The 21,956-nt window shown below is 41.9% G+C and overlaps 1 protein-coding gene and 1 non-coding gene across 3 annotated transcripts in view; both read right to left on the bottom strand.

The window, feature by feature from the left end:
- Positions 1-779: 779 nt before the first annotated feature.
- Positions 780-21,956, bottom strand: part of LOC129394101 (centrosomal protein 20-like) — a 36,503-nt gene continuing 15,326 nt past the window's right edge. The window contains exons 3-7 of one of the 2 annotated variants that reach the window (XM_063597582.1): positions 19,009-19,206; positions 17,948-18,019; positions 14,817-14,901; positions 8,506-8,642; positions 780-2,579 (exon numbers count right to left, since the gene is read on the bottom strand). In XM_063597582.1, coding sequence (XP_063453652.1) covers positions 2,503-2,579; positions 8,506-8,642; positions 14,817-14,901; positions 17,948-18,019; positions 19,009-19,206 — 569 coding nt within the window. In that variant the 3' untranslated portion in view covers positions 780-2,502. The remainder of the gene's footprint in view (positions 2,580-8,505; positions 8,643-14,816; positions 14,902-17,947; positions 18,020-19,008; positions 19,207-21,956) is intronic. The other variant, XM_055099307.2, reaches the window with a different exon arrangement.
- LOC129394354 (U6 spliceosomal RNA) lies at positions 12,175-12,278 on the bottom strand. The gene has a single exon (XR_008621557.1). It is a non-coding gene; the product is annotated as a U6 spliceosomal RNA (small nuclear RNA).

Genomic DNA, 21,956 nt, shown 5'->3' on the forward strand with positions numbered 1-21,956 from the left:
TGACCTCAGGTGATCCGCCCGCTTCGGCCTCCCAAAGTGCTGGGATTACAGGCCTGAGTCACCAAGCCCGGCCAGCAGTTTTATTTCACTTTTATTTTAATAAGATTCCTGAACACCACACAATCCTCGAATCGTGGTTGTTACCAAAAAATCAAGTACCAAGTGGCTGGGAAGCATTGTCCCAAATGCCTTTAAAGGCATATTCTCACAAATGTTCATCTTTCATGTACACTTGGCTTTAAAAGAACACATCAAATTTTACATCATCATAAAGGTATGTGAGTGATACACAAATGTGTTCTTGCACATCATCATAAGGCTATTAGTTTGTTCTGTGCAAGCATATACGCTAAGCTTCCATTTATCTTCTTCAAAAGCCACCTCTGCTCCTGCTATGAGGTTTTAGATCACCCAAGTTGTACATTTCCTAAATCCCTCTTCAGTTCCCATTCCCATCCTGTTTTTGTGTAAATCCAAGTTTTCTCCTAAAACTTCTGTAGCATCTCTAGAAGATAAGTTCTCCCAACAATTCCAAGAAACCCACGAGTAAGGTACTTAACATAACACGTTTATGAGAAGGGTTGGCTTGTCCTCTGTGCTTTTCCTTCCTTCCTATAAACATGTACAGATGGCAGGAAAATACCCCCGCCTCCACCCCTCGACAGCGAAGCTTCTGAAGATCCCGACGGAAGGCCTGGCAGCCATCTCCAATCATTCTTCTGTTTTTGATGTGTGGCTTTTGATGAGAGAACAGTGATATGAACACCCTTTGCACCAAAGTGACTTGCTTATTTTTTTTATTAAATGATACATTGAAAGTATAAAAAGTTGCCGCAGTACAAACAAATTACAGAATAATGCATATAAAAGTGCTATGGACTACACGTGACAATTCTGTTTAACTTCCATCTTGATGATTTTATATCAGTATCCAAAATTATATACACCAGCATTTTTTCCCAATATAGTCTTACATGATTGCAATTCCTGAGGTAAACTAAGTGTCCGCTGCCAACATCCTTGGACGAAAACCAAGTCCCCCGGGAGAATTCAGATATTTATATTCACACATACAATACAACGGAATTCATCAATGTAATCAGATATTGCAGATTTAAAAATGGAAAATGGACTCTTGCAATACTTCTGCATCCATATATAATTTTACCAGCAGGGCCTCCCGAAATGTTGTGTAAGTATAGTTTAAATGGATTTCATTAATAAGTTTCTGCATTTAGATAAAAATTCTTGGCTAATCTGTAAGAAGTGAACACTGACTAGCATTGCCGAATAGAAAATCAAAAGTTTCAACAATTTGCAAAGCAGCACAGAATTGACACCCTAAAGAGGATGCCAATTTTGCTAACTACAGCTCTTACCACTCTTCTCCATGGAAAACCTTTAAGCTGAATGTTGTCAGTGTTTAGGTGCGCAGGCAAAATTTAATTCTGAATATACCATCGAACTTTTGCCAATCAGGAGCTATCTATCATCATAGTCAGTTGTTTTCAATGAAATGAGCCTGTGGACACTACATTAAAAATACTTCTTTAATAAATATCGAAGTAGCGTATTAGAGATAGCACATACTATTTTTCTATCCCAAGAATAAAAATTGATGTTTGATAAGAGTTTCGGAGCCCAAACAAGTAGGGGGCTGGCCCTCTTCTGGCTCATCTGTGATTGCACAACCGAGGGCCACACGGAGATTAAACAATGCCATCTTTGAAAAATCCCTTTCTGGTATTTCTTCCAAAGCCTGTCTCTTCATGCTTACTTCACATTCTTTATCTAATAAAATAAACTCTTTGTTTTATTTACAGCAAAATTATTACAGCAAATTTACTTCTCCTCTACCTTTTAATTAAATCTTCCAGTAAGCCAAAGTCTAAGGAAAGAAAAAGTACATTGTTGCCTATTGAAAAGGTAATACAAAGCCCTTTCATTTCCTTACAAACTTTAAGGGCCTTTATAATACTTCCTAAATGGCTGGGCTCAGTGGCTCACACCTGTAATCCCAGCGCTTTGGGAGGCTGGGGCACACAGATCACCTGAGGTCAGGAGTTCAAGACCAGCCTGGCCAGCATGGTGAAACCCCATCTCTACTAAAAATACAAAAACTACTCCGGTGTGGTGGCACAGGCCTGTTTTCCCAGCTACTTGGGAGGCTGAGGCAGGAGAATCACTTGAATCCGGGAGGCGGAGATTGCAGTGAGCCGAGATCGTGCCACTGCACTCCAGTCTGGGTGACAGAGCGAGACTCCATCTCAAAAAAACAAAAAATACTTTGTAAAAACAATACTTTTTTTTTCCAAGTCAAATCCAATAAGCTAGATGACAAGAGTTAGCTTTTATTCACCAATGTAGTTAAACATGAGGGGTGTTTTGTAGAAACTCAAATTTCTACAAACATTAGTGGTGCATTTTGGTAACATTGGGACAATAAATAAGTTATTTAATTAATAATACAATTTTAAGACGAAAGATACCCCAAACAAAGCATTATCTGTTGACTGCCTGAGAAACATGAAGATCTTCAATGTTAGTACTTTTCTGCTCCTCCTTTCTTAGGTGGTCATCTGAAATGCACAGAAACCAATGTTAATACTTATCCCAAGTCAAAACACACAGATAGGTAGACATAGCTACAAATATCTTAGGATGTTACATATTTAATATTCTATGAGTACTTTAGATGGTTTAGGACAATGAAAAAAACCCATTATTTTTTAAACACTGTTGAAGAAATCAGAGGCCAAGTGTTGTGGCTCACGCCTGTAATCCCAGTACTTTGGGAGGCCGAGGTGGGTGGATCACCTGAGGTCAAGAGTTATAGACTAGTCTGGCCAACATGGTGAAACCCCGTGTCTCCTCAAAATACAAAAATTAGCCGGGCGTGGTGGCAGGCGCCTGTAATCCCAGCTACTCGGGAGGCTGAGGCAGGAGAATTGCTTGAACCCGGGAGGCAGAAGTTGCAGTGAGCCAAGATCGTGCCATTTCACTCCAGCCTGGGCAACAAGAGTGAAACTCGGTCTCAAAAAAAAAAAAAAAAAAAAGAAAGAAAGAAATCAGAAATGTCTGGCATTAGGGACTCTAATTATTCAAAAGAGTTTCTTGACTTTTTTTTTTGAGTAGAGTACAACCTGCAGTAAACCCATGCATAAGTAGTTACAAACCTCTCTCTTACATGTAAGGAATGAAATTTGCAACAAAGGACAAGGTGTTCAATCAGCATTTTGAGGGTTGCCAAAGCTCTTCAATTACAACACAATGAAAACCACTTCAAATAGGATCACCTGAGGTCAGGAGATAGAGACCCTGTCTCTACTAAAAATATAAAAATTAGCCAGGCGTGGTGGCGGGCACCTACAATCCCAGCTACTTGGGAGGCTGAGGGCAGGAGAATCGCTTGAACTCAGAAGTGGAGGTTGCAGTGAGCCGAGATCGTGCCACTGCACTCCAGCCTGGGCGACAGAGCAAGACTCTTGTCTCGAGAAGAAAAAAAAAGAACCTAGAGACTTAATATCCTAATGCAACAAAAATGTAATGCAAAAACTAGATTCTTGAGAATATATGAACCCCAAACACTTTCTACAACTGACAAAACATCTTTCTTGCAACAATTTTGATAATAGGAAAAAAATATATACATAAATTTAGATAAGCTGCTAGAAAATGCAATTTTATCACTGGGTTTTCTAATTCTACAATGTGATTATACACACGCTTTATTAGTTCTCAGCTGCTTATTCTCAGTGCCAATACTACTTTAAGGGTCTGGCAAACAGATGGAAATCTCTCTCCCTTTATTTTAGGTAACTTTGCTGGACAGAAAAAAATTAACAATTTCCTCAGAAGGCAACAATTTTAGGTCTTCTAGAAAAGTGTTATAAAAAATGAAGTCTAGTATGCTTGATAGATGTGCAATAAAGTTAAGCTGATGACTGTCCCTATTATAAAAATCTGGTCTTTCATTTACAATAAAAATCTTCGCCAGGAATGTAGTCCCAGCTACTTGGGAGGCTGAGGTGGGAGGATCACCTGGGCCTGTGAGGTCAAGGCTGCAGAGAGCCATGATTGTGTCACTGCACTCCAGCCTGGGAGACAGAGTGAGACCCCATCTCTTAAAAAAAAAAAAAAAAGAAAAAAATGTGTGTGTGTGTATGTATATATAAAGTTGAATAGCAAAAACTACTTTGCCTTCAAGATTACAAGCACTAACAGCAGCAGTACAAATGCACTGGCTGTCATTTCAAAGGTGGGTGTGCCTACATAAACCCTCTTCATTTTTTTTCAGCACTGAAAACTTGGATGAGAGAAGCACTTTTTCATCTTGGCATGCTTTGGACTTACTTCTTTCTTTCCTTTTTTTTTTTTTTTTTTTGAGACAGAGTCTCGCTCTGTCGCCCAGGCTGGAGTGTAGTGGCGCAATCTCGGCTCACTGCAACCTCCACCTCCTGGGTTCAAGCGATTTTCCTGCCTCGGCCTCCCGAGTAGCTGGGACTACAGGTGTACACCACCACGCCCAGCTAATTTTTGTATTTTCAGTAGAGACAGGGTTTCACCATGTTGGCTAGGCTGGTCTCGAACTCCTGACCTCAGGTGATCTGCCCACCTAGGCCTCCCAAGGTGCTGGGATTACAGGGGTGAGCTGCCATGGCCTGGCCTGAACTTATTTTCAAGTAAAAGCCAATTTAGTTTCAGGGTTTGATATTTCTGTTGAATGAGCTTCTGTGGAGACAAGGTGCTGTGATGTAGAGAATAAGGATTTTAGTATCTTCATAACCTTTTCAATGCTGTCAAATAAGAGTTACGGAGACAGTGAGCTAGAGTTGAGGAAGTAAATGGAAAGCTTAAGTGTGTTACTGAAACATGATGCAATTCTGGCTGACAACTTTCAAGGCACTACACAAAGAGGTTGTGTCAATAAAATTTTTGATGACCAAGAAAATAATTTGCAAAATCACTGTTCTTCCCCGATTCATTCAGCAGTCATCCTCATTTCTGAGCTGTCTGCAGAGCTTTCCACAGAACAGGCACCCAAGGTGGCTTTACTGACTTGAACTCGATTCTGATGTTCCTGGCACTTTAGTGGTGTACAGGTCGTGTGTCTAGGTGTCTCTTTCCCTCCCTCCCTCCATAAATACCTTTCTCTCTATGGTGTATGCGTAATCTACCGCTTTCATCTCAGAAGAACAGAAATTGGTTAGGAAATAGTGTTCCTTATAACTTTCTTACTAGTCATGAGCCGTGAGTATTAACAAGGCTGATTATGAAACTTACAAACCAGAAAGTTATTTCTCAAGCGGTTATTTTTCTTTATGGGACTGATAGTATCAATGACTTGGGGTTGCTGTGTTAAGAAGTGTTAAGGTGTACAATATCCACTGGTGACAACTGAACTCAGAAACCCATATTGTCATATATTCTTGGTAAGTGTATAGACTGATAAAGCCTTTTTGGAGGGGAATTAGACAATATCTACTACATTTTTAAATATGCATATCCTGTGAACCAACAACTCTACTTTAGGCATCCACACAAGAGAAACGTGTAGACAAAGATACAATGTTACATCACAATACTGTAATGTGTGGACAAAGATACAATGTTACATCACAATACCGTAAAAGCAAAATATTTAAAACTAAATAAGAGTGATTATAAGATGGGAGACTAGCCTGGGCAACAGGACAAGACCCTGACTGCAAAAAATTAAAAAATAAGCGAGGTGCAGTGGTGCACCCCTATAGTCCCGGCTACTTGGGATGCTGATGTGGAAAGACTGACCCCAGGAGTTTGAGGCTACAGTGAGCTATGATTGTGCCACTGCACTCCAACCTGGATGACAGAGTAAGACCTCATCTCTAAAATTAAAAAAAGGATGATTGTAATAATACTCTGGAATATGAAACAAAGTTAAAAACGAGATCTACACGTATCAACAAGTGAAAAAAAGCAAATTGCAGGATAACGTGCACCATAACAATGTATATATATTTAAATACACAGAAATGAGTCCCGAAGGGGCTGGGCATGGCCAGATGCAGTGGCTCATGCCTGTAATCCCAGCACTTTGGGAGGCCAAGGGGGGTGGATTGCCTGAGGTCATGAGTTGGAGACCAGCCTGGCCAACACAGTGAAACCTCATCTCTACTAAAAATACAAAAATTAGGCGGGTGTGGTAGCACATGCCTGCAGCCCCAGCTACTTGGGAGGCAGGAGAATCACTTGAACCTGGGAGGCGGAGGTTGCAGTGAGGTGAGATTGTGCCATTGCACTCCAGCCTGGGTGACAGAGTGACAGTCCATCTAAAATTTAAATAATAATAATAAAATAAAATAAAATAAATAAAATAAAATAGAAATGAGTCCCAAAGAATACCCTGCAAACTGCTAACAGGGACACCTTCTATAAAAAGGGAGAAGAATTGAGGAGTTAGGGAGAGGCAAGAAGGAAGAAAGGAAAGTTAAAGGGAACTTTTTACTATTTAAAAAATTTAGAGATTTACTCATGTACTTGCACTATTAATGTTTTATTTTGCTCGTTAAGTACTTGCCAATTAGTAGGCAGTAATGTCAGTTCCTTACCAATCCCTAAAAAGAGAATTTGGAAAACTTCTCCATAATCTATATGTGGAAAGGTATACGGGAACAGCAATCAAATGTGCTGATTCTGCTACTAATTATCTGCTACAGGCCTTAGATGAGTTACTTAACCTCTTAGTATTGGAACCTTCTTAAAGTTTTCTCAACTATGAAATAAGTAGGTGGGAATGACTTATTTTCCAACATTCCATCCAGTTCAGCATTCTAACATATATAGAAAGATATCTCCTAGTGCAGTCAGAAACCACCTCCAAAATAGGTTATCCTGATTCACTGTTTACTTTCAGACCTCAAGAGACACCAAGCATCTAACATGGTCACTACTGGTCATAGCAGTTTAGGAAACTACAAAGGCAATCCACATTTTAGGCGTTTCCTAAAAGTTCGTGTCAACATTCAAGATTTACATTTGTTCTGATAATTGGCAGCCTAAACCCCACCTTTAACTGTCCTTAAAAATTGACCAGCTCTTGGCTGGGCGCGGTGGCTCAAGCCTGTAATCCCAGCACTTTGGGAGGCCAAGGTGGGTGGATCATGAGGTCAGGAGATCAAGACTATCCTGGCTAACACAGGGAAACCCTGTCTCCACTAAAGATACAAAAAATTAGCCGAGTGTGGTGATGGGCCCCTGTAGTCCCAGCTACTTGGGAGGCTGAGGCAGGGGAATGGCATGAACCCAGGAGGCAGAGCTTACAGTGAGACGAGATCACACCACTACACTCTAGCCTGGGCGACAGAGCGAGACTCTGTCTCAAAAAAAAAAAAAAAAAAATTGATCAGCTCTCTACCACAACTGCAAACACTGAGCTATAACCCACTCAATTCAAATGGTGAAAATGGGATCCCATTGCTGGGATAATCAAAATAAGTCAGGGCCAGGTACAGGCTCGTGCCTGTAACCCCCACACTCTGAGAGGCCGAGGTGGGAAATCACTTAAGACCGAGTTCAAGACCAGCCTACTGAACACGGTTGAGACTTCCATGTCCACAAAAATTAAAAAATTAGCTGGGTGTGGTGCCTGAAGTCCTAGCTACTTGGGAAGCTGAGGCAAGAAGGTGAGAGGATTGCTTGAGCCCGGCAGTTCAAGGTTACGGTGAGCTATAATAGCACCACTGCACTCTAGTCAGGCGACAGAGTGACTAGAAAAAATACATAAAAATTTATGTATTTTTATGTCTCAAAAAAATACATAAAAATTTAAAAGCTACCAAAAGCTCATTTAAAAAACAGGCAATCTGAAAGAAATGTGGGCGATTCTCCTAACAATCTGTAACTTGTAGGTAACTTCCACTGTAACATAAACAGTATCCTAAAAATGCAAATGACTTCTCTATCTGTATTTAGCAATCTTACCTTTTATTTTGCAGTCATGGAGAGGAAAAAAAATAATCACTTGATAAAAAGCTATTTATTCAGTATACCAAGGATCTAAGCTGCTCCAAATACTTACAATTTACATGAAAATTGGAGTTTTCAGTATTTTTTTATTTTTTTAAAATTTAATTAATATAATTTTTTAATTAAAAAAAATAGAGATGGGGTTTCACCATGTCACTTAGGCTAGTCTCAAACTCCTGGCCTCAAGCGATCCACCTGCCTCGGCCTCCCAAACTGCTGGAATTACAGGCATGAGCCACTGTGCCTGGCCCAGAGTTTTAAATACTTCTATAAAGAAATGACATCTAAGAATTCTGCCCAGTTATGCCTCCCACCCTTCCCTGTCCAAGATTCTTTACAAAAAGCATTCTGTTTCTTGGAGTAACATAGGCTAGCCATATTAGATATAAGCAGAATTAAACTATGACTCAAAAGCTCAGTAAAGACTCCAAAAGAAAAATATATAGGAAGAAAACATATTTGCTGACAGCTAAATGATGAATCTTGGAAAACTCATACCCATTGGCTTTCTTCTACTAGGTTGTCTGCCAAGACTTGGGTCTGAAGGCTGAAGTGAAGGCCCTTTCAGAAATGCATTCTGGATGCCATCCTTAGTTCCACGCAAGAAATGGGCTAAAATCCCATATAAAAGAGGTCTATAGCAGGAAGAAAACAAAACAAAACCAAAAGCTAATAAATCTGCATAAACGGGAAAAGCTTAAAACATTTATTCTTTAAAAGGTAACCTCTGACATCAAAAAGACCAAGTGATTCACTAGACTTTAAAAAGCTGCATGATTATCCAAAATGCAAATTGTTCATACTTTTAAATTTAAGAGTACCACTTAATTTCACGACAATTTTAAAACCCAGAGAAAACATGTTAACAACTTAAACCTCATCTACACTGAAATATCATTTCTATCAATCCACAGGAATCTATCTTTTAAACTCCAAAGTCCAGTAGAGTATTTCCCAATACCTAACCCCATCTAATACACAACAGGTATTCAATAAACACCTCTTGATTAATAAGTCCTTGCCCTGAAAAAGTCTTAGGTCCTGAGAGCCAGGTGACCTGAGTTCAAATCCTGGCTTTGCCATTTGCTAGCTGTGGGACTCTGTGTAAGATTCTTAACCTCTCCAGCCTCATAAATGTTTCTTCCTTTATAAATTAGGATAAGCACCGTCCCTCCCTTATAGGGCTGTTATGCACTAAATGAGTTAATAAATGTCAAGTGTTTTTTACTGTGCCTGGCACATATGAAATGGTATATAAATGTTAGCTCCTGGGTAGCTAACATTTATTTAGATTAATATTTATATTACCTAATATTTTAAAATCTTCTTTATAGTTTACAGAACATATACCTCTTCTCATCTAATCCTCATCGTGTAATGTCAAGATCATCAACCGCAATTTATAAAGGAGAAAACCACAGCCAGGAGATTTGCTAGAGATTCCCCCAGATAGTAAACAAAGTTTACACTTGAACCCCAAATCCCATATTGTTTTCCTTACAGTGTGCTGCCTGGGAATTTATATTAGTACTCCTGCATCAAGGAAAGCTGCTCTGCTGACAATCAAGAGTGGTACAATGGAAATGTTTTCCTTTGTTTCCAATCTCAAGTTTGAAAACACAATTAAAAGGATTTAATCTTTATTTTTAATTTTTGTGGGTACATAGTAGGTGTATATATTTGTGGGGAGGATTTATTTTTTGAGATATGTATCTATTTACTAGCTGGTATAATGGTTTACAGTACGACACTCCCTTCCAAAGATGGAATCTCATTGCCCTCTGAGTGTGAGCTGAACTCACTTCTAACTGGCACAAAGCTGACTTCAGAGGCCACGTGGTAATGGCCCTGCAGCTTCCTCCTTGCTTTCTCTCTTGGATTGCTGCCTTTGGGAGAAGTCAGATGCCTCAGGACACTTCAGCAGCCCTGGAAAATTACATGCACTAAGGAATTGAGGCCGCCTGTCAATATCATTATGAGTTTGGAAGCAGATAGTTCAGCCACATTCAAGGCTTCCGACTACAACCCTGGCTGGCATCTTGACTCCAACCTCAAGGGGGAGCCTGAGCTAGACTTACGTGACTAAGCCAATCCCAAATCCCTGAATATTCCACAAATAATCTATGTTGTTGTTTTAAGCTACCAAATTCTGGAATAATATCACACTAATTTTTCCATGCCACAGGGAAACCAGGAAAGTAAGTTTTTTTATTTAATAAGATGCCGCAACTCTTATGAAAGCGTCACCTAGTAATATAAAACAGGTCTCTTTGTTTACTTTAATCTTCTCCAAAGTGTTAACTGGTTCAAGATGATTTTTAAATGTTAAAAGTTTTATTTTTTAAATAAATATTCAAAAAAATTTACTTGTGATTAAAATTTTGGGTTGGACATGGGGGCTCAGGCCTGTAATCCCAGGACTTTGGGGGGCCAGCCTGGCCTCAAACAGGAGTTTGAGACAGCCTGAACAACATAGCGAGTCCCCTAGCTCTACAGCAATTTTATTTTAAATTAGCCACAGAAGGTAATATGCACCTGTGGTCCCAGCTACTTGGGAGGCTGAGGTGAGAGGATCGCTTGAGTGCAGAAGGGAGAGGCAACTTGCAAATTCATGGATTAAGGTTTATCTTTTAAAATAAGTTTCAAAAAGATAAAGAAAAGTGCGGCCTCACAATAACTTGCCTGTAATTCTGAAATGCAAAATTCTGAAAACTGGATTCTCTTCATATATCTGGCAAAAAATCATCAGATGGCAAGGGTTGACCTAACAAGGCTATTACAGACTTTATCTTACTTTGTGTGAAAACATTAATGTGCTGGGTGTGGTGGCTCAAGCCTGTAATCCCAGCACTTTGGGAGGCCAAGGCAGGAGGATCACCTGAGGTCGGGAGTTCAAGACCAGCCTGACCAACATGGAGAAACCCCATATCTACTAAAAATACAAAATTAGCCGGGTGTGGTGGCATGCTCCTGTAATCCCAGCTACTCAGGAGGCTGAGGCAGAAGAGTCACTTGAACCCAAGAGGCAGAGGTTGCAGTGAGCTGAGATCATGTCATTGCACTCAAAAAAAAAAAGAGAAAGAAAATATTAATGTGATTGTGGAATACTACTTTAGGACTCCCTGGCACATACATGTAGTATTTGGTAGATGTACCATATTACTTTTTTTTTTTTTTTTTTAAAGAATTGAAGTCTCGGGCTGATGGCTCACACCTGTAATCCTAGCACTTTGGGAGGCCGAGGCAGGAGGATCATGAGGTCAGGAGATCGAGACCATCCTGGCTAACACGGTGAAACCCTGTCTCTACTAAAAATACAAAAAATTAGCCAGGCGTGGTGGCATGCGTCTATAGTCCCAGCTACTTGGGAGGCTGAGGCAGGAGAATCGCTTGAACCTGGGAGGCGGCACTTGCCGTGAGCCGAGATCACGCCACTGCACTCCAGCCTGGACGACAGAGCGAGACTCTGTCTCAAAAAAAAAAAAAAAAAAGAACTCTCGCTGTGTGGCCCACACTGGAGTGCAGCAGCAAGATCATGGCTCACTGCAGCCTCAATCTCCTGGATTTAAGTAATCTTCTTGCCTCACCCTCCTAAGTAGCTAGGACTACAGGCATGTCATTTTAAAACCCGAAAGCATTTGGATTTTCAAACATGTATCTGGCCTCAGTGGTTTCAGATGCAGCACTGCAGATCTGTAAGTAAATAATATGAGTAATATGTGACTATGGCAAACTCTGTGAATGCCAATCACTGAAGTGTGAGAAACAAGGGCTTAAAGAAGTTACCTAACTTTTAAAAAATAAAGCCGTTTTAGCACCTTTTTTTTTTTTTTTGCTTCCTCATCCTCTCTCAAACTTACTTCTTTTTTTTTTTGAAACGGAGTCTCGCTTCTGTCGCCCAGGCTGAGTGCAGTGGCACGATCTCGGCTCACTGCAAGCTCCACCTCCCCGTTTGATGCCCATTCTCCTGCCTCGGCCTCCCAAGTAGCTGGGACTACAGGCATCCGCCACCTTGCCCGGCTAATTTTTTGTATGTTTAGCAGAGACGGGGTTTCACCGTGTTAGCCAGGATGGTCTCCATTTCCTGACCTCGTGATCCGCCCGCCTCGGCCTCCCAAAGTGCTGAGATTACAGGTGTGAGCCAATGCACCCGGCCTTCTTTTTTAAAAAAATATGAAACATTTCACGAATTTGCGTGTCATCCCTTTGCCGGTGCCATGCTAATCTCTGTACCGCTCCAATTTTAGTTTATGTGCTGTTAAAGTGAGCACAAACTTCTTAATACTTTCATCTGAAGTAGGTATCTCAAAAGCTACCAAGAAGCCAGTAGGAGTATAGTCATTGCTTATTTCCATCAACTGCTAAATGTAAAATGATGTCTTGTATTAAATGATGTAATAACTCACTGCTCATCCTAAGTCACGCTTAGATTCCCCCAATTTTTTTTCCCACTGTTCTCAATTATACAATTTTTATACTTTTCAAAACACTTGTTACCAGGTGCAGTGGCTCATGCCTGTAATCCCAACACTTTGGAAGGCCAAGGTAGGTGGATAACTTGAGCTGAGGAATTGGAGACCAGCCTGGCTAACATGGTAAAAAAAATACAAAAATTGGCCAGGCATGATGGTGCATGCCAGCGTATGCCTGTAATTCCAGCTACATGGGAGGCTGAGGTGGGAGAATCGCTTGAGCCCAGGAGTTCGAGGCTGCAGTGAGCCATGATCAAGCCGCTGCACTCTAGAGACCTGGGCAACAGAGTGAAACCCTGCCTTGAAAAAACAAACAAAAAAACCTCACAGCACTTTGGGAGGTGGAGGTGGGCAGATCACTTGAGGCCAGGAGTTCGAGACCGGCCTGGCCAACATGGTGAAACCCCATCTCTACAAAAAAATATGAAAAAAAATTAGCTGGGCATGGTGGTGCACACCTGTAATCCCAGCTACTCAGGAGGCTGAGGCAGAATCGGTTGAACCCAGGAGGAGATTGCGGTGAGCTGAGATGGGGCCACTGCACTCCAGCATGGGCGACAGAGCGAGACCCTATCTCACAAAAAGGAAAAAAGAAAAAAAAAGAAACACGGGAAGATGAGAGGAAGAGAAAGAGGAAAATGCCATAAAGGAGTTACTATCTGAACAGGGCCAAAAGAAAGGAAAGATGCTCCAATAGAAGTTAAGATGCTCCAATAGAAGTTAAGAGGGAGAAAGGTGATGTAGGGTTTCTAGGATAAGGGAATGGTTTACAAGGCAAAGCAGCATAAAGTTGCAAAGTGTCTTCCAGACACAATCAGAAATCAGGTGTGAGCAGATACAACAACAGACGGGTAGAAAGAGGTGTAAAGTGCTACGCTAAGCAATAGGGACTTCACTATACACACAATGACAAAGGTAGTATATGATCCTGGAACATTAATTTTACACAAGGATTTGTGGGAGAGTTAGATTTAACTGGAATGTCATTTAAAACATTTATATAGTAAAGCAAACAACTTTCAGAACTTTTTTTTTTTTTTTGAGACAGGGTCTGATTCTGTCACCTAGGCTAGAGTGCAGTGGTGTGATCTTGGCTCACTGCAACCTCTGCTGCCCAGGTTAAAGCGATTCTCATGCCTGAGCCTCCCTAGCAGCTGGGACTACAGGCACACGCCACCATGCCTTGCTAATCTTTTTGTTATTTTTAGTAGAGATGGAGTTTCGCCATGTTGACCAGGCTGGTCTCAAACTCCTGACCTCAGGTGATCCGCTTGCCTCAGCCTCTGAAGTGCTGGGACTACAGGCATGAACCACCGCGTCTGGCTAGAGATGGGGTTTCCCCATGTTGTCCAGGCTGGTCTTGAACTCCTGAGCTCAAGTGATCCATCCACTTCAGCCTTCCAAAGTGCTGGCATTACAGGCACGAGATACCTCACTTGGCCTTAAGAACTTTTAAGATGAGAAAACGTAAGGCTTCAAAGAAAGTTCTAGATTTAAAAAAAGGCTGCTTTAAGCTATGTTCTCAGGTCTCCTATGTACTTTTTTTTTTTTTTTTTTTTGGCTATACAGGGACTCTCCAGAAAAAGTTTAAGAAACACTGAAATAGAAAAAAACTAAGAAAACTAGAAAGTGGTCATCCTCCTTTTCAAGAGCATAGTTGGTGAGAGGAGGTACACAGAGGGCAAAGGACAGAGTAATAGTAACGAAAGCAGTGGGCTGATTCAGTAATCTTGGTAGAAAAAGGTATTCAAGCAGAAGCTTGGGGTTGGAAGTTCATAGTTTTTGTTTTTGTTTTTGTTTTTTTTTAGGAGAGGAGAGATCTGAGTACATTCCTAAGTTGGAGTGAAGGAAGAGTTAAATATGAAGAAAACAACTGACAAGGCAAAGTCTCAGAGGCCAGGCATGGGGGGCTCACGCCTGCAACCCTAGCACTTTGGGAGGCCAAGGCAGGAAGATCACTTGAGGTCAAGAGTTCGAGACCAGCCTGGGCAACAAAGCAAGGCCTTGCCTCTACAAAAATAATTTGAAAATACAAATAAAAGTTGAAATTATGAATTTAAAAACAAACAAACAAAGCCTTAGAAGGACAAAGGATCAAGAAGTCAAAAGGAGCTAACTCCAGAAAGAAGATGCTTTGTCACTCTGAAGCCATGTAATTTTAGCTTCAGCAAACACAGATCTCATCTGACTTATTCACTGCTGCACACCCTGGATTTAGGACAATGCTTGACACACACTAGATCTGAATAAATACTTGAATTAAAATGAAGTAAAACCACCATGGTGCAATTATGACTCAATACAATATGTGGAAACTTCTTTAAAAAAAATTCTTACATTGTATTATCCTTTGATTCTTCAAATGCATTTAGTTCATGGATGAGAAACTGTCTGTCCAATGGAACTACAGGTTGACCAGATTCTGGGAGAAATAAATTCATGAGAACACTGAGTCTATTAAACTAAAAAGCAAATAAGATTTTGAAAAGAATCACATTTACCAGACATACACTTTTTAGATTTTGGAAGAATGATGACAACACACACCAAGACAGATCAAATTGCCTGTGATTTGATGACTTTCAAAATATCTCTTTTGTTAAATGCATGTCTTAATACAGTTTAACATAAATTCACTTTTTAAATTCCCCAGTGTTTGGTTGGAAAAATACCATTTCTATATCCAAATTATAATACTAAATTTTGGAAGTCTGTTTATCAATAACTTATTTTTGAAAAGAATATCCACTTGGTGACAATACTTATAAATAAAAATTAAAGTTAACCTGAAGTGTGGGGCAGCTGGAACTTTCACACTTTGCTGGTGGGAAAGCACAATGGTACAGGCACTTTGGAAAACAGTTGAGCAGTTTTCTTATAAAGGTGAGCGTGCACTTAACCACACAACCCAGCAATCTCACTCTTAGCTTTCTACCCAAGATTAATGAAAACTTATGTTCTCACAAAAACCTGTATGTAAATGTTTATGGCAGCTTGATTCCTAACTGCTAAAACTAGAAACAACTCAGTGCCCATCAACTGGTCATAGATGAGCAAACTAGCACAGCCACACAATAGAACAGTGTTCAAAGGAAAAACAAACATGGCTGAATCTTGAACGTATTACACTAAGTGAAAAAAGGCAGACTCAAAAGGCTACATCATGTACGGTTCCATCTACAGCAGGGGTCCCCAACCCCCGGGCCACAGATTAGAAACTGGGCCACACAGCAGGAGGTGAGGAGTGGGCAAGCAAGTGAGGGAAGCTTGATCTGTGTTTACAGCTGCTGCCCATCACTAGCATCACTGCCTGAGCTCTGCCTCCTGTTGGCAGAATTAGATTCTCATAGAAGTGTGAACCCTATTGTGAACTGCGCATGCGAGGGATCTGGGCTGTGCACTCCTTATGAGAATCTAAGGCCTGATGATCTCTCACTGCCTCCCATCACCCCCAGATGGGACCATCTAGTTGCAGGAAAACAGGCTTAGGGCTCCCACTGATTCTACATTATGGTGAGTTATAATTATTTCATTATATATTACAACATAATCATAGAAATAAAATGCACAATAAATGGAGTATGCTTGAATCATCCCGAACCATCCTCCCAGGTCCATGGAAAAATTGTCTTCCACGAAACCAGTCCCTGGTGCCAAAAAGGCTGGTGATATCTTGATTGTGATCTGGTAGTCATTACACAACTGCAGGCATTTGACTAAAGTATAGAACTGTACAGTTTAAAAGGTAAATTTTATTGTATGTAAATTATATCCCAGTTTTTTTAAAAAAGCCAAACCATTTAATATGAAAACTTGACTAACTGTCACTATATTTCATTCTGGTGAAGCCCAAGTCCCCGCTATTTTCATAATTTCTTCTTTTCTGGGTGTAACTGGTATCATACAGCCATCTATAACAAACAAAGGAAAGCAGAGATGCTGATATCAAAGATCCTTAAACCATAAAAATCATGAGTCTTTATGTAGTTCAGACGTATGTTTAATATTAAATAAAGGATCTGTAATGAAAAATTCTAACTTCACAAAGAATTCATTCTCTCTTGCAAAATCTACTTCCTGGCCTCGCTTCTTTGCTGAGGCATGAAGTAGTCAAAGCAGAGATGGAACCTGAAATGAGGGAATCCGATGACACACATTCAAGGTGCCTCAGACCAACCCCCAGCTGCATCCCCCACCCCACCAAGTCCAGGGGTAACCAGGATTCTGACTTATTTATATCCATCCAGTCTCTCCTCACTTTTTTGAAAGAAGACATTTAAAAAGTCAGCAGAAGATATTAAAAATATTCTCACCACTCAATAACTGTTACACTTGAAGAGCAAATTTATTTCTCAAGAAATAAAATTCAACAGATAAAGGGAATTTATCTTTATCTCCCCACCCCCAACCCCCAATATCATTCTCTGCCTCCTATCACTAGGATGAGTTTGGAGTTTCCCGCTGCTAGAGTCTGGATATTTGTCTCCGCCCAAATCTCATGTTGCAATGCACTCCCCAGTGTTGGAAGTGGGACCTGGCGGGAGTTGTTTGGGTCGTGGGGGTGGATCCCTCATGGCCTGGTGCTGTCCTTACCACAGTGAGTGGGTTCTCATGAGAACTGGTCATGTATAAGTGTGTGGCACTAACCTTCCCCACCCTTGGCCCCTGCTTTCACCATGTAACGTGCTTGCCGCAGTGAGCAAAAGCTCCCTGAGGCCTCCCAGAAGCTAAGCAGATGCCAGTGCCATGCTTGTACAATCTGCAGAACCGTGAGCCAAGTAAACCTCTTTTCTTCAACCGGGTGCGGTGGCTCACGCCTGTAATCCCAACATTTTGGGAGGCCGAGGCGGGCGGATCACGAGGTCAGGAGACTGAGACCATCCTGGCTAACGGTGAAACCCTGTCTCTACTAAAAATACAAAAAATTAGCCGGGCATGGCCTGTAGTCCCAGCTACTTGGGAGGCTGAGGCAGGAGAATCACTTGAACCCAGGAGGTAGATGTTGCAGTGAGCCGAGATCAATCCACACTCCAGCCTGGGTGACAGAGCAAGACTCTGTCTCAAAACAAACAAACAAACAAACAAACAAAAAAACCTCTTTTCTTCATAAATTACCCAGTCTCAGGTGTTTATTTATAGCAATCCAAAAACAACCTAATATACCAGCCTAGTCCTTTATAAATACCATGCTTTTAGATACATACATTTGTAAATGTACCTAAGCACTACATAGTAGTAATATTTCAAAGTTTTATCTCTATCTATCTATCTATCTATCTATCTATCTATCTATCTATCTATATAGATACACACACACACACACAAATAGACATATATCTACATATCTATATATAGACAGGGACAGGTTTTTTTTTTTAAGAGACAGGAGTTGGACCAGCCTGTCCAATATGGTGAAACCCCGTCTCTACTAAAAAATACAAAAATTCTCCGGGCCTGGTAGCACACACCTGTAGTTCCAGGTACTCGGGAGGCTGAGGCAGGAGAACTGCTTGAACCCGGGAGGCGGAGGATGCAGTGAGCTGAGATCACAATAGAGTGAGACTCCGTCTCAAAAAAAAAGAAAGAAAAAGAAAGAGACAGGGGTTGGGTGCAGTGGCTCATGCCTGTAATCCCAGCATTTGGGGAGTGTGAGATAGGTGGATCACCTGAGCCCAGGAGTTCAATACCAGGCTGGGCAACATAGTGAGAGCTCATCTCTATAAATAATTAAAAAATTTAGCTGGGCATGGAGGCATGCACCTGTGGTCCCAGCTACTCGGGAGACTGACGCAGGAAGACTGCTTGAGCCCAGGAGGTGAAAGTTGCAATAAGCCATGATCGCACCACTGCAGTCCAGCCTTTGCAACAGAGCGAGATTCTGTCTCTGGAAAAAGAAAAAAGAGACAGGGTCTCTCTCTGTTGCCCAGACTGGAGTGCAGTGATGCGATCATGGCTCACTAAAGCCCAGAGCAATGGGCTCACATGATCACCCCCTCCCCGACCCCTGCTCAGCCTCAGCTAGGACAACAGACACGTGCCACCATGCATGGCTAATTTTAAAAACTCTTTTCAAGAGATGGGGTCTCCCTGTGTTGCCCAGGCTGGTCGCGAACTCCTGGGCTCAAGTAATCTTGCCTCGGCCTCCCAAAGCACTGAGATTACAGGTGTGAGCCACCTACCCAGCCTATTTTTTAACAAATAATATACTTAATCAGCGTATATTTTTAAAGCTTAATACACAGGAAAAAACTGGTGGCAAACAGGACAAAACGTCAACAATTGTTTATTCTCGGTTACAGGAATTATAGATGATTTTTCCAAGTATATGCCTAGTTTAAGTCATTATTTAGTTATGTATTTTCTCTTGTAAGAATCTGTTTAAGCTACAGAAAGAACCCATGTGATTTTTGTGTCCCAGTCACCCAGATGGCACTATCTGGTAAGGGAATTAGATTTCTAGGATAAACAGTTTCTGAGAATTGGGGAAAGGGGAGAAACAGATTTTATGTGATAAATAATAACCACTTACCTGCTATGAGGACAGATGCTGTATACTTATATTTGTTGAATTCTAAATACTCTCGAATTAATTCATTAATTAGAAGGTTTTCATGAGACAATGATGGTCGGGGTTCACGGTCATCATCTAGGGCATTGAAAACTTCAGCTCGGATCCTTGCTTTTAAATGCCCTAATACCCCCTTTTTTTCCAAGGTGTCCTTTAAAACTGTTCGATATAAAATATTAAGGCTTCAGTTACAGAGTAAATTTGTCATTCTTAGGCATACTTTGAAAAGAAATGTTGAAAAGATAAATGGTACAAAAACAGCTCTCAAGCAGCTCTTAATCTAAACATTGTGACAAATTATTAAACAATTACACTACCACCAGCCATGTTTATACTAAAACATATAGTTCTCATGTTGCAGTGATTTAGTCTTAATATATTTGAGCAAATTCAAGTTTATTCCTACATCATCATCACTGTCAGGGGCTGTAGTCTAATACATATTCTTTTTTATTTTATTTATTTATTTATTTTTTTGAGACACAGTCTCGTTCTTTCACCCAGGATGGAGTGCAGTGGCACGATCTCAGCTCACTGCAACCTCTGCCTCCCAGGTTCAAGCAATTCTCCTGCCTCAGCCTCCAGGGTAGTTGGGACTACAGGCACGTGCCACCACGCCCAACTAATTCTTTTTTGTATTTTTAGTAGAGACGGGGTTTCACTGTGTTGGCCAGGATGGTCTCAATCTCCTGACCTCGTGATCCACCCACCTCAGCCTCCCAAAGTGTTGGGATTACAGGTGTCAGCCACCGTGCCTGGCCAATACATAATTCTTTAGTGAGGGGAAAAGGCAGGGGATAGGATTATAGTTGCTTACTGAGACCTGAACTTAAGCCCCAGTCTCTCATATATTTTCAAGAGTGTCTGCCACTGCACACAGGTTCTGCTTGTCACTAACAACCTCTGGTCTAGAAAGATGATTAAAGAAAACAACTACATTCCATAAAAAAAGTCTGTTGGGTTACTGTGTAAAAACCTTGATGGCAGGGCATGGTGGCTCATGCCTGTAACCCAGCACTTTGGGAGGCTGAGGCGGGCGGATCACGAGATCAGCAGATCGAGACCATCCTGGCTAACAAGGTGAAATCCCCCTCTCTACTAAAAAAATACAAAAAATTAGCCGGGTGTGGTGGCACGCACCTGTAGTCCCAGCAACTTGGGAGGCTGAGGCACAAGAATTACTTGAACCTGGGAGGTGGAGGGTGCAGTGAGCTGAGATGGTGCCACTGCACTCTAGCCTGGGCGAAAGAGTGAGACTCTGTTTAAAACAACCAACCAACCAACCAACCAAAAAAAAAAACACAAACCTTTGATAATCCACAACCCTTTAGGGAGTGAAAAGGTGTTGGGTTTTTCGTTGTTGTTATTTTGAAACAATCTCGCTCTGTCGCCAGGTTGGAGTGCAGTGGCACGATCTCGGCTCACTGCAATCTCCAGGCTCCCTGGTTCAAGCAATTCTCCTGCCTCAGCCTCCCGAATAGCTGGGATTACAGGTGTGCGACACCACGACTGGCTAATTTTTGTATTTTTAGTAGAGACAGGGTTTCACTATGTTGGCCAGGATGGTCTCCATCTCCTGACCTCATGATCCACCCGCCTCAGCCTCCCAAAGTACTGGGATTACAGGCATGAGCCACTGCGCCCACTGGCCTCGTTGTTTTAAAGACAACTATGAGTTAATTCCTTAGAACAGTAGGATTCTGACAGTGGGGTGCTGCTGGCACCTTAGTGCTTAACTTTAGCCAGCTGAGTTTTTCGTTGTCTCTGCAGCCTCAAGTACCAACTGCTAGTAGTTACCACCTATTAACCCTGCGGTTCTCAAACTTGAGCATGAATCCTCATCACCTCCAAGACTTGTTTAAACGGATTGTTTGCTAGTCCTCCCCATAGAGTTTCTGCACGCGCAGCTCCGCCCCACTCACCCTGCGGCGTGGTCTGTAGCCAATAGGCGCACAGCTCTCGCCCCGCCTACTTCCGCCCCTCTCAGTTTATGAGCTCTGCGGTTGAGTGGGTGGTGAATGTCGACCAGAGACTCCACCAATCAGCGAGCGCTCTCGGAAGGCCCAGTTGAGTGAGACGGCAGGGAGGGCGGGGACTGAGGCAGTTGAGAGCCTGGCATCTAACTCCCATTCTCCTCATTATAATGTTGAGGCATTTAGCCCTCAGGAAACAGAATCTCCCTCTCTGATCTTCTCCTGTCCACCTCTGACCTGCCTCAAGCAGGACTCTAATCTGACTGTGGGTCAAAAGACCCTCATTCCAGAAAGGGTTCTGCCCGGTACCCTCACGGAAGAAATGCTGCACAGAGAGGCCAAGAAAAGTCTGAGCAGACAGCCTTTGCTGGGTTTAGATCATGCACTTTCTGTCCAATCAGATTTCTTTTTTTTTTTTTTTTAAACGGAGTCTTGCTCTGTCGCCCAGGCTGGAGTGCAGTGGTACAATCTCCGTTCACTGCAACCTCTCCCTCCTGGGTTCAAGCGATTCTCCCGTCTCAACCACCCAAGTAGCTGGGATTACAGGTGTGCACCACCATGCCTGGCTAATTTTTTTCAGAGTTCCACTCTTGTTGCCCAGGTTGGAGTGCAATGGCACGATCTCGGTTCACCGCAACCTCTGCCTCCTGGGCTCAAGCAATTCTCCTGCCTCAGCCTCCCAAGTAGCTGGGATTACAGGCATGTACAACCACACCCAGCTAATTTTGTATTTTTAGTAGAGATGGGGTTTCTCCATGTTGGTCAGGCTGGTGTTGAACTCCCGACCTCAGGTGATCCGCCCACCTTGGCCTCCCAAAGTGCTGGGAATACAGGCGTGAGCCACCACGCCTGGCCTGTCCAATCACATTTCTATACGGTGTTCAATCACACCTATGTAATAAAGTGTCCCATAAAAACCCAAGAGAACTGGGTTGG

This window comes from Pan paniscus, chromosome 18 (genome assembly GCF_029289425.2).
Source record: "Pan paniscus chromosome 18, NHGRI_mPanPan1-v2.0_pri, whole genome shotgun sequence".
Classification (NCBI taxonomy): Eukaryota; Metazoa; Chordata; class Mammalia; order Primates; family Hominidae; genus Pan; species Pan paniscus.